This window comes from Sander vitreus, chromosome 2 (genome assembly GCF_031162955.1).
Source record: "Sander vitreus isolate 19-12246 chromosome 2, sanVit1, whole genome shotgun sequence".
NCBI classification, from domain to species: domain Eukaryota; kingdom Metazoa; phylum Chordata; class Actinopteri; order Perciformes; family Percidae; genus Sander; species Sander vitreus.
The window spans coordinates 3,965,603-3,978,193 of record NC_135856.1 but is presented as its reverse complement, the minus strand read 5'-3'; the positions used below and the strand labels follow the sequence as shown (position 1 = coordinate 3,978,193).

Sequence of the window (12,591 nt, the reverse complement as noted above, 5' to 3'; positions counted from 1 at the left end):
CATGCCGGCCGTCATTCGAGCGACTCGCCTGTATGCATTGTGAATGATCCTGAATGTCAGATTCTACGCTTACAAGAATACTTTGATTAGTTGGTGGAAGTAATTACACATGAATGAGCACATATTTGTGAAAGAACAAAGGGGTTTTTGCTAAGAATCCACTCAAAACATTACACAATGTAGGTTTAAATTTGAAAGTAGTCCGCAACGTCTCGAGTTTTTGCTCCTCTGGCAATTTGTTTCACATTTGAGCAGCTAGAAGCTAAAGGCAGGAATCGAGAAACGTCCGACCTTATAGGTCTGCAAGGTTCGTACTGGGTCAGGAGAAGTATTTTAGGACCGTTTAATCAGATGTTGAGCTGCAGAGGATCAGATAATATCTCATCATAAATCTTTCTTTATTGCATTCCAGACTTTCGGATGCTTTTAAACAGAGCAGCAGAGTTGTTTGGGTTTCGCCACATTAAACTTTTATGGTTTCTGTCCCACAGATGTTTACTGGTGGAAGTAGACTTTCAAAATGGATTTCATACAGGCAAATGCACCTTTTGTTTGTTACTAGATGGTTTACAGGAGGGGTTCCCACACATTTCATCCAATAATTCCAACAATTTCTTTTGCTGTTTCTTTATAAAACTGCAGTTTGAGACTTTAAATAGTGAATAATAATTTACATTTGATGCCAACGCAGATGCAGTTTGTGCTACAGCCCACCAGCGAATGTACTTTTATCGGAAGTTGAGAAGTTTTAATGTTGATACATCTTTTAATGTATTTAAAATATTAAATACATACTATACATATTTTTCTTTATTTTCTTGTTTTATCGGGTCGGTTTTAACTTTCTCTTTTATCTTCTGGTTTTGGGTTAGAAAGCCAAATCTATCCTCGCTGACTTCAGTTCTCCTTTGTCTATGAACACAGGCTGCTGCCATCTGGTCGCAGGTACATTGTACCAAGGTGTAAGACCAAGAGGTCAAGGAGCTCATTTTGTCCCTGCTACCATTGGTCTCATTAATACCTTGATGTAATTTGTCCCAGATGAATATATATGTACGTTATGTTGTATAGGAACTACTGTTTTTTATTCTCTGCTGGCTGTGAAATGAATTGTCCTTCTCGTAGTCTATATCGACGACAATGAATTTCCTGGATTGCTCTGGTGCTGGATGTCCCTCACTTTTGGCTGGTTGTCCGTTACCTTCCTCTTTCTTTGTGTTGGCATTTTAAAGGTGCTCTAAGCAATGTTACATGTTTTTTTAGGCTACAACATTTCTTTGTCACATACAGCAAACATCTCCTCACTATCTGCGAGCTACCTGTCCCCTGAACACACTGTAAAAAACAGTCAACAAAAACAAACTGCGCCAACCTGCACCACCAAACATAACAGTGTTCCAGCCAATAACCGACAAGGAGGATGTGGGGTTGGGGGGTTAGTGCGCGGAAGGGAGGGGAAGGGGATGAGGAGGAGGGAGGGGCGAGCTAACCTCGTTTTTGTTTGAAAATACTTCGAATGTCAACAAGAGGTGACGTCACCCAACATCGCTTAGAGCACCTTTTAACCTCTGGTGGATTTCTGAGGACTATGTTAACTACTCCTCAGATCTCTGCAGGGTAAATCAAGACAGCTAGCTAGACTATCTGTCCAATCTGAGTTTTCTGTTGCACGACTAAAATAACTTTTGAACGTACACACGTTCCACCAAAACAAGTTCCTTCCCGAGGCTATTTTGCAGAGGCACGGGGGCTCCATCCTGCGCTTAGTGCAGCCCAAGACGATTGTGATTGGTTTAAAGAAATGCCAATAAACCAGAGCACGTTGTTCTCCCATCCCGGAATGTTGTTAACCCTTTACTGTTAATTGTGATACAAGAGGACAGGTAGAGGCCATCGTCTTCCCTAAAGCACGATGCTTTTACCCTGCAGGAGTTTATTCATTTTAGAGAGTCACTAAACTCAGGGGAAAGGCGTTTCTGAACTTCTTTTTATGGCTTCAGTCTCGCGCAGGGATGATCAGCACGGTGGAGGTGCTGAAGCTGATGGAGGCGTTTGTCAACGAGCCCAACTACACGGTGTGGAGCGACCTCAGCTGCAACCTGGGAGTTTTGTCCTCGCTGCTGTCCCACACCGACTTCCACGAGGAGATCCAGGAGTTCATCCGGGACCTCTTCACCCCCATCGGCCTGGAGCTCGGCTGGGACTGCAAACCAGGGGAAGGTGAGGAGCAGCGGAAATCTTCTTTCTTACACATCTGAGTGACTCCTGACTGACTGGACTTTGTCCTCTCGAACAGTGATTCCCAACCAGGGGTACAAGTACCCCAGTGGGTACTTCTGCTAGTGTCAGGGAGTACAGGGAAAGATTGTAGAGTAGCTCCACTAATTTGGAGAAAATATGATTTGATTGAAAGAATATATCCGTATATTAAAGCTATAGTGCGTAGTTTCTGTCTCCCCCATGAGGAATTCAAAGTATTGACAACAAAACTGTCGGTGCGTCCACATGATACAAGCCTTCCGTGATCACGCACTCGCCCCCACCCCTCCTCGAGGGGCAGCTAAGAAGGACAGTAGGATTAAAAAAAACATGGACTCTTCAGAAGAGGTAATTATCTTCACTCAAGTTTCTGTGCGGGAAAGTCACCGGACGCCACAATCTTCTGAACATAGTCATACTGAGACATACAGAGAGAGCTGTGTGGAGCTGATAGTCTTAATTAGCTTTTGTAGCGACTCATTTGGCAACGGCTTGAATGTAACGGACGTTCATTAATATCAAAGTTACGCACTAAAGCTTTAACATTAAGTCAACCGTAACACCTGAACACAGGAAAAAAAATGGCTAAAAGTAAAGCATAAGCAGCTTAAATGGTTAGCTTAAACTACTGACTAAACAGTTGAAATAGTTAGCTAAAAGTAATGGATAAACGTAGCCTGGTTGACACCAGACCCTTCTCAGTTGTAACTGAGAGCGGGTCTGGGGAAGGTTCATTCACAGCCCATTTCCAAAGGGTCGTCGCCAACGGACGGCGCTCAGATGCCTCTGGGCGTAATTGGATAGACCTAAAACCAATCCGAGCGATGAAGGAGATGACGTATGCAGAGCGACGGAAAAACCTCTCAACCAGCGAGCATGTTGCAGAGCCAGTCGAGCTGTCGTCATCGTGTAAAGCCCGCCTCAACGGTTATGATTGGGTCCTCGATTTGGAAAAATTGGATATGGGCTCTTGGCCACACTGACAAATCTCAAATTTCCCGGAAGTTCGTCAGGGTTTTCCCAGGCTAGGATACACGGTTTAACATTCAGCACTAGCAGATTGCTGACCAAAACAACCTTAATATTGTTCAATTAGATGAAACTTAACAATATCCATATTTTCACTTGTTTATATAATTAATAGTGTAATACAATTGTAACACACATAGGAATTGATGAAGGGGTTACATGATTAGATCCGACAGTGCTGCTGTCGGGGGACCTCGGACAGAAAAGGTTGGAAACCGCTGTCCTTCAAGATCACGGTGTTGTGGTGGTGAGAGAGGGACAATAACTTAAGCATCATGGGTTTTTTTTTTTTTGTCCTGCAGGCCACCTGGACGCCCTGTTGAGAGGTCTGGTTCTGGGGAAGCTGGGGAAGGCAGGACACAAGCCCACACTGGAGGAGGCCCGGCGGAGATTCAGGGACCATGTGGAGGGAAAGCAGAACCTGCCTGCAGACCTCCGGAGCCCGGTGAGCAAAATAAAACAAACATAACACTGACCGGCATCCACGAGTGTTTTGTAGCAGCTTTCATAAGCGACACTTTTCTTAAAGATATAGTGAATGATGTTAATCCAATACACTTTTTGTCAAATTCAGCGAATATCTCCTCACGGTCACCCAGCTCTCTATTTTCTGGGTGCGCTGAAAAAAATCCGGTTAAAGGAGAAATCCGGCCGATTTTTACATGAATCCTGATCGCTAGATGTCAGTACTGTCCATAGGGAGAAAAACGACCAAAATTGGTACTAGCAAACTGGAGTTGCTGCAGCTAATGGCCAGAGCTCCCAGTTAGCTAAATGCCAGTTGTGGGGGCATGTTCTAAAGAGTGCCTTTGTGCCTCTTAACAGACACAAAATGCAATTAAAATGTCTGTGCAACATGAACAGGGCCCTTACGTGACAATAAGATGCGTTTTCAACTCAGACATTGTGAAGAAACCGTTTAAAATCAAAGTCTGTACTGTCAGCTACCTCTTTTTCCATCGGTCGCTGAAGTCCCGTGGGAATTCAGTTGTTGCAGGAAATGGTAAACAGTAGTGTGCAGATCGGAGTGTATTATCCCATTGGACTTCAGCACAAGACTAGAGCTAGCCTTCAGTAACGCTATTACTGTGCAAGCCACAGGCATCATTTGGACCGTTTACATGTAGTTACATAGTCACTGATATGGTGAGAACCACTACAGTGCTCAATTACCTATTTTTGAGGGGGAAATAAACTACAAGTTTTCGTTGCGAAGGCACGACCTCCGTGATCGACTCTTCTGGGCTTTCGGTAAAGAGACCGATGGAAAAAGAGGTCGGTGACAGTACAGACTTAGAATTTGGACGGTTTCTTCACAATGTCTTGGGTTGGAAACGCGTCTTGTTGTCACGTAAGGGCCCTGTTCATGTTGCACAGACATTTTAAGTTTTCTGTCCCTGAATCTGGGGGGCGGAGCTTTCGAAGACGGGTTGTATTTGTATGGCAGTTGAGTTCAAATATCAACAATCTTTGCGCAGCATCGCTTACTGCACCTTTTTAAAAAGGCACCAAAGTGCATTACAGAAAGAAAGACGGGGATCATAAACCACCGGGGGATAATGGATGTGGATGTTGATTGTACTGCTTAGACCGCTCACCTCAAGTCCAAATCGCTCCTCATACAGTGTTGACTTTCTACATGTTGTATGGACTGAAAGGTTTGACATGATATAAGACCGCTTGTGTACAGAATAGATCAATACAGGTAAGGACCAACTAGCATTAATATATTGCAGCATTATTGTATTAGTATTGTAGCCACAAACTACAGTTGGTTTTTGTTTAATATTACAAAGGGATCATATTGGAGTATCGATTTGACAGTTTTTGTTTTCCAGGTGTATGTAACAGTGCTGAAGCATGGAGACAGTGCCACATTGGAAACGATGCTGAAGGTAAGACTGCAGCTGCTGTTAGACTGTGACAGAAAGAGGCTCCGGGACCATTAAACATTAATATGAGTGATTGAACTTTACAAAATCATCCTGAATGAAGTAATCGTCTCGTTTTTGTGTTCTTCTTTCACTCGCTCTTATGTTCTGTAATGACCTCATTCTCCCTTTGGGGCTCTCTTCACTCTTTTTCTCTCTCTTTCTTACATGTATAAATATATCTGTTCTTTATCTTTTGTCTTTTAGCTCCACAAACAAGCAGACATGCAGGAGGAGAAGAACCGTATCGAGCGAGTGCTGGGCGCCATCTCTGCCCCCGACCTCATCCAGAAAGTCCTCAGCTTCGCCCTCTCGGTACACATGACCACGTTTACCGCATGTTGCAAAGTTTTGACGGGTGACGGAGGAAATGAAAGCAGTGTCACGAGCGGCGCTGTTTTTAAACCAGCATGCTTTTACTTATCCTGTGTCCTTGGAGGAAAATCTGACCCAGTTTCTGTTGTTGGACTTTGGGTCCGTTTATTGTTCAGTGCGGTTTCACGGCTTAATGATTACACTGACACTGTAGGAAACGATAAGGCACTAACTACCAGGCCTGCACGATTAATCGTTATAAAATCACGATCTCGATTCACCCTGTTCACGATTTAATTTTTAAATAAGTGATTTTTTTATATATAAAATGCTGACTGCATCACAAACGCTGCTACTTTCCTCTGAGTTTTAAACAGACTGTATAAAATGGGTTTTAAAGAGCTGCCAGCGCTGCAGTGCTCTCCCGTCTCCTCATTGAAGCCTCTGTGTTTACAGGCTGGTGGTGATGATCAATGTGCTCTAGGTGCCAAAACACATCTATGTTTGGTACGGCCAGTTAGTTTTGTTATGTCATGTGTGCAATAACCATCACACTTCGTGAGAAACAAACGGTGGCGGAGAATCGTGATTCATATTTTCCCCCCGAATCGTGCAGGCCTACTAACTACAACAATACAGGAAGTTACACGTCTCTGAAATACTCCATTCAGCCTTTATTTACACTGAAAAGATCATCGAGTGACATCGAGGTAATTACAAAGACAAGGAAAGAATAAAACAAAACGACGACACAGAGAAGAAGCAAAACCATCAAAAAATGTAAAATGATGTTTAAGGAGGTGTCATATTTTGTTCCAGCAGTCAGGTGCACTTAAAAGCGTTTTTTCCGAAAGACGGAGCTCGTGGAGCATGATGTCGCTGTCGGGTGAAAACCTTGTATGTCTAAAACGGTTGTTTTTTTAAGAAATGGGGAAAAAAAGGGCTCATTTAAAATGATTTTATTGAGCCGTTTACCTTCGAGAAAGTCCGATTTAAATTGCCTTGCCACTGTTTTAATATTTGTGTAACCCACAGACATTAAGGGTAGGGTTGGGTACCGAAGTCAGTACTTTTTTTTTAATAAAAAAATGACAAACGATTAATCGATTATCAAAATAGTTGGCGATTAATTTAATAGTTGACAACTAATCGATTCATCGTTGCACCTCTAAATGCAACACTAAATCAACAAAAGCGATCTGTCTATATGAAGAGGAACTATGGTCTAGTACAACAGACTTAACTGAAAAACATTTAGCAAAGGATCTCACGTACCCCCCTGCAGCCCTCCAAAGTACCCCTAGGGGGACACGTACCGCTATTTGAGAAACAGCGCTGTAAGGTAACATACCAGCGGCCCTGTCACTAATCAGTAGAGAATCCGTTTTTGCTTTTCAGTTCATTGTCTTAAGTTATTTGACGGGATTTGAGATGCTTGCTAGCGCCGCCTCAGCTAACCTCTCCCTGGGTCTTTTCCCCCCGACAGGAAGACGTTCGTCCCCAGGACACGGTGTCAGTAATCGGGGGCGTGGCGGGAAGCAGTAAACAAGGGCGGAAAGCTGCCTGGAAGTTTGTCAGGGACAACTGGGAGGAGCTTTACAACCGTTACCAGGCCGGCTTCCTCATATCACGGCTCATCAAGGTAAAAATCAAAAAGCTCCTCGAGGTCGTGTGCCGGTCTGAGATTGGTTTCTTAACCACGGCCTCCAACACAGATTACTACACCTTTTTTATTCTGATTATGGTCTGTTCCTTTTCACATGAACTTCAGTGTCTGTTTGCTTTTGTTAGAAAGTAACTGTATGTTGGATTAGTTTTGGTTTTTTATTCAGCTGATGTTTCTCGTTCCTGTGTCTTCGCAGCTCACAGTTGATGGATTTGCAATCGACAAAATGGCTGCTGAAGTGAAGGTGAGTGCTTGGCTTGTATTCTGCCGATCCATTTGTGGTTTTGGAAGAAGGTTTTTTTTCCTGCGAGTTGTTTCTTTTTAGAGAAAACAAAAATGATTATTTATTTTTTTTATTATTAATCTTTCCACGTGGTTTTATTTTCTGGAACAGATTTTGAAAATGGAAAGTGATTTTTAAACCAGCTGAATGTCGTACAGAAGAACCATTACTTAAGCTGTTTTGACCACTAGGGGGCAGAATGACCTCACAGTAACACACTGCATGCAGTATTCAGAGAATCTGGTAAACAATAATAGCACATGGACATAAAAAAAAGTGTACAAACTTATGAAGATAAAAATAAAAAAAACATACGAAGCAATACAAACGACAAACATTACATAGAAAAATAATAAGAAGTACATGAAAACGTAAATGTATAATTAGTCAGAGGTTTCAGGGGGAAAAATGCTCTACAGCTTCCACAATTTGAATACTTTTTTTTGATATCCAACGATCTAAGTGTCTTCAGTAGATTAGAGTATGAGGGCGTGCCCTGACAGTACCTAGGTAAGGACTACTAGCCAGTCAGAAGCAGAGTATGAGGGCGTGCCCTGACAGTACCTAGGTAAGGACTACTAGCCAGTCAGAAGCAGAGTATGAGGGCGTGTCCCTGACAGTACCTAGGTAAGGACTACTAGCCAGTCAGAAGCAGAGTATGAGGGCGTGTCCTGACAGTAGCTAGGTAAGGACTACTAGCTTGGAAAACGGTGTTCTGTCAACTAGAGAGTTTCGACACCTTTTCTTAAACTGGCCTCTCTCTCTCTCTCTTTGTGTGTGTGTGTGTGTGTGTGTGTGTGTGTGTGTGTCCCTGCAGAGTTTCTTTGAGAGTCACCCGGCGCCAGCGGCCGAGCGTACGGTGCAGCAGTGCTGCGAGAACATCCTCCTCAACGTCGCCTGGCTGAAGAGGGACGCAGACGACATCCAGCAGTATTTACTGCAGCGCAAAGCCCCCCCCGTCTGAGCCGCAGCCTCATCCAACCCCCCTCCCCTCCTCCTCTCCCCTCCCTCCAGCGTGGACCTCCCAGCATCATAGCTGCCTCCCCCACTCTCACTACAGACCGGAGCGGGAGACCGGAGCGTACTTACAGCAGGCTTCATTTCTCTTTAAGAAACTATATGAAACAAGAAGGCAAAGCCAAGAATTTAACTAAGTGTTGGAAACGCAAAGAGACTCTTTCTACGTTAACGAAGCAAATTCATTTTAGACCAGGAATGTAGTTTTACCCCCATTCTGCCCTCGAGCAGACGACACTCCCGCCCGTCAACAAGTAACGTAATAACAAAAAATTTAAAAAACGGTGCTCGGCGAAGCCGCAGAAACACCACCGCGTCCCTCAAACGATCGCCGACCCTGCTCATGCACTCTGCATCACCTGCCCCGTATGCACCCCCCTCATCCATCGCTGCGTCGTAGCTGAGAAAAACTGTGACCCCCCCCCCGTTTCTTTCCCTTCTGTCACTCCTTTTTAAATGCATGAAGTGCGATTGTTCTGCATTTGCTGCTTTCGTTTGACTTCGGTTTGTTTTCTGTACAAACAAAGTATTTGATTTTTTTTTTTTTTTTGCTCCACCCCTCTCTCAGTTAGTCCATTCACACCTTCACCCCTCTTCCTTCTCTTTCGGGCGCTGTGATTGGGTGAAAGCAGAAGGCACCCTGGGCAGAATGGGGTTAATAGCAGTATTGTGTGTTGTGTAGTTTCCAACAGCAGCAGCACTGATTCTCCATTTGCTAATTAACAGTTAGGACGAGGCGAGCAGCGCTAGCATGGTACTACATCGTAAACTGTATAATGCAAACATTATTATTATTATTTTATTATTTTTTTTTTTTTGCAAAAACGATGTTCCTTTTTAAAGAATTTCATGGAAGAGTTCATAGTTACCCGCTCCCCCGTCCCCCCCCACCGAAACCCCCTCGAAGCTCTGTTCAGTCCGAGTTTGTATAGTTTCAAATCATCAACAAGCATATTTAACCTCACACACCCCCCGTTTCTTTATCTGCCACCCTCGATGAAATGTGTTTTTATAAGACATCAGATGCAGTGATTTATTTAAATGTTGAGATAATCTTATATTCTAAGGAGAGAGAAAGAGGGGAAAAGAAAAAAAAAAAAAAAAAAAAAAAAAAAAAAAAAAAAAAGATCACTACGCTACTCTTCGGGGCCTTTTTTCACTCTGATTACCGTCAGGAACCTCCTCTGAATAAGGGTTGAGAGTCCGCCGAGGCCCGGTTGGGACTTTTTGTTGACGTGGCAGATCGACTTGACTCCGCTGTCAAACTCGGAAGCCTTAAATCGGTCCGACTTGTTTGCAGTACATATTTAACACTGAAGTGGTGATGATGGCTGATTTCCACATAACGTCAAATGGATCTAATGCGACAGATTATGCAGACTTGTTGAACGAGTATATCTATATAGGATTTACAATTTGATGTGTTTTTTTTTTGAAAACATACCGACGACCAATCCATCCAACCTGTTGTCGAGACTCCCCCCCCCCCCCCCCCCCCCCCACCCCACCCCTCCTCTGGAACATTTGTTGTTTTTCTTTTGTTTCTTTTTTGTTTTAAACTACAGTTGGTGTTCATTAAAGTGAAAAAAGGATTTTAAAAACCAAACGAGTGAGGCGTGAGTGTGCCTGCCTGGATTTATTTCATATTGTCTCACGTCGACAAGGGAGAGAGATTGATCACATTGGGTTACAAATTGATAGAAAGCAGCAAAGAAACTGATGAGTAACGTGTGTGTGTGTATATAACAGCTGAATAACCCTCAACGAGAATAAAGCTGGGTACAGATTGACGAAGGTGATTGGAGAGATGAAATCCACACATCTACACGTCTTTGGTTTCATGACGTGTCTGTTCAGGCAGCGTTTGGCTTTGAGTTTGCGTTGATCGTGATCGTTTTATTGTTTTCGTTTCTTTTTGTCTAAAGACTTCTTTAGTGGCTCCGACTTGAAGAAGAGGAGAATCTGGACAGCTTTGACTACAGCGATGCCGAAGCAAACTATATGCAAAATATGCAGTCCGATAAAGCAGCACTTAATGCTACACTTACCTGTCACTACAAGACGTTTGTCAGCCGTGTAACCGCTCTAATTGTGTAAAACTAGTCTCCAATTCTGTCCGTTTTCTCTCTGCTTGTAGGTAGTTAAAGGTGGAAGTTGTTTTTATATTCTACTTCAGGTCACAGTTGTGTTGGAAGGTTTCATTTCAGGTTGTTTGCATCTTTTTTTAATCAACAGAGTCTAAAAGGTCCCAAAGGCACCATGTTGTTTGTGTAGAAGTTATTTTGCTGTAAATGAATACATTGCAAGTGACAGTAAATCAAGAAAGAGAGAGAAATGAACAACATGCAGGTAAGGTCTTGTCCTAGGCAGCTACATATTTACCTAATCTTGAGAAAGGCATGTCAGAATACTACTCATATTCTGCTTTTTGGCTTTTCCCTTTATTGTGTTATATATCTTTTTTGTGCATGCTATAGGTTTACAAAGTGAAAAATCCCAAAGTCCCCCCCAAAGGGACTTACCATCTCCAACAGAAAACACTGTTCACAAACTGCTCCAAACAGCTCTATTGTAGTCCAGCCTTTACTTCAGAGACAAACGTGGTCACTTTGGAACACACGTTATAATGCTCGCCTAGCTGCTAGCATGGCACGCCCTCATACTCTGCTTCTGACTGGCTAGTAGTCCTTACCTAGGTACTGTCAGGGCACGCCCTCATACTCTGCTTCTGACTGGCTAGTAGTCCTTACCTAGGTACTGTCAGGGCACGCCCTCTTACTCTGCTTCTGACTGGCTAGTAGTCCTTACCTAGCTACTGTCAGGGCACGCCCTCATACTCTGCTTCTGACTGGCTAGTAGTCCTTACCTAGGTACTGTCAGGGCACGCCCTCATACTCTGCTTCTGACTGGCTAGTAGTCCTAACCTAGCTACTGCACATGTGTTACTCCCAACAAAGACAAGGTAATTTTATTTGTATAGCACATTTCATATATCTTAAACTCACATATCGCAGCGGTGCAATTCAACGTGCTTTACATAAAACTTTAAAACACAGAAGTTAATACAAAATTAAAAACAGATTAAATACAGGAATAAAAGAATAAAATTCCCAATACAGTGTACAAAGAATTAAACAAAGGCAGTATCGAAAAAAGAGGTCTTCAGCCTTGATTTAAAAGAGCTGAGTGTAGGTGCCGATTTACAGTTTACCGGACGTTTGTTCCAGATACGTGGAGCATAGAAACTGAACAAAGATGTTCCAGCAGTGAGAGGTCTCACTCTGTAGCTAAAACAGAGAGCTCAACACACAGGGTGAAAAGAGGAGCTGCAGCAGCAATGTGCAGTACTACAAATGTATGGTGTTTTTTGATGATTAAACCACGTAAACCTATCCTGATATAACCTCTAAATACAATTATGAACCTGAAAATGGGCATAATATGAGCACTTTAATATTTTGGTAGCATTTTTGCCTGCGTCTCTGACAGGGGATAGTAGGAATCTACCGGTAAATGTGAGGAAAATGAGGATAACATGCAAGAACTGTTCCTGTCTGGACCTGAAGCGGGACATTGTGATTACATGGCCGATGAAGCAAAAGTGTACTTTCATTACAGTTGATCTTATGCTTACATGGTGCATATATTTTTAAACAAATGTGTCCCTTACAAATTAAATTGCTAACATAAAGGAAGCGTAGAGCAGGATTGTGTTCTGGTCTAGTCAACCACTGCAGATTGACTCCAGTTAGGCTTTCTCTCTTTGGGTTGTGTTTGGATTATATCTAGTTAATATTTTTAAACCAGACTTATAAGTGTTGGCCTTTTAAGTTTAAAAAAAGAAAGAAAAAAGTCCCAACCCCTGGGCAGTGATGAAAGAAGTACTCAGCTCGTTACTTAAGTAAATGTAGCATCAGAAATTAATGCAGAGTCAAGTAAACAGACTTTTTTTATATTCTGTAAAAATGAAACCATATAATGCAAAATAATGTATAGCTATAGCCCAAAAATATCCTTTAATACATAACACTTTTGCATAATATTCACTTATCCTTGCTTTATTATTTTTGTTGGTCAATACGTTTAGTCTG

General features: G+C 42.7%; 1 protein-coding gene across 1 annotated transcript in view; it reads left to right on the top strand.

Annotated features, from left to right (window-relative positions):
- Positions 1–8,530, top strand: part of npepps (aminopeptidase puromycin sensitive) — a 32,586-nt gene extending 24,056 nt beyond the window's left edge. The window contains exons 17-23 of the mRNA XM_078273590.1: positions 2,001–2,220; positions 3,591–3,733; positions 5,127–5,183; positions 5,427–5,534; positions 7,021–7,176; positions 7,397–7,444; positions 8,301–8,530. Of these exons, the coding sequence (XP_078129716.1) occupies positions 2,001–2,220; positions 3,591–3,733; positions 5,127–5,183; positions 5,427–5,534; positions 7,021–7,176; positions 7,397–7,444; positions 8,301–8,447 (879 nt within the window). The 3' untranslated portion in view covers positions 8,448–8,530. The remainder of the gene's footprint in view (positions 1–2,000; positions 2,221–3,590; positions 3,734–5,126; positions 5,184–5,426; positions 5,535–7,020; positions 7,177–7,396; positions 7,445–8,300) is intronic.
- Positions 8,531–12,591: the final 4,061 nt, after the last annotated feature.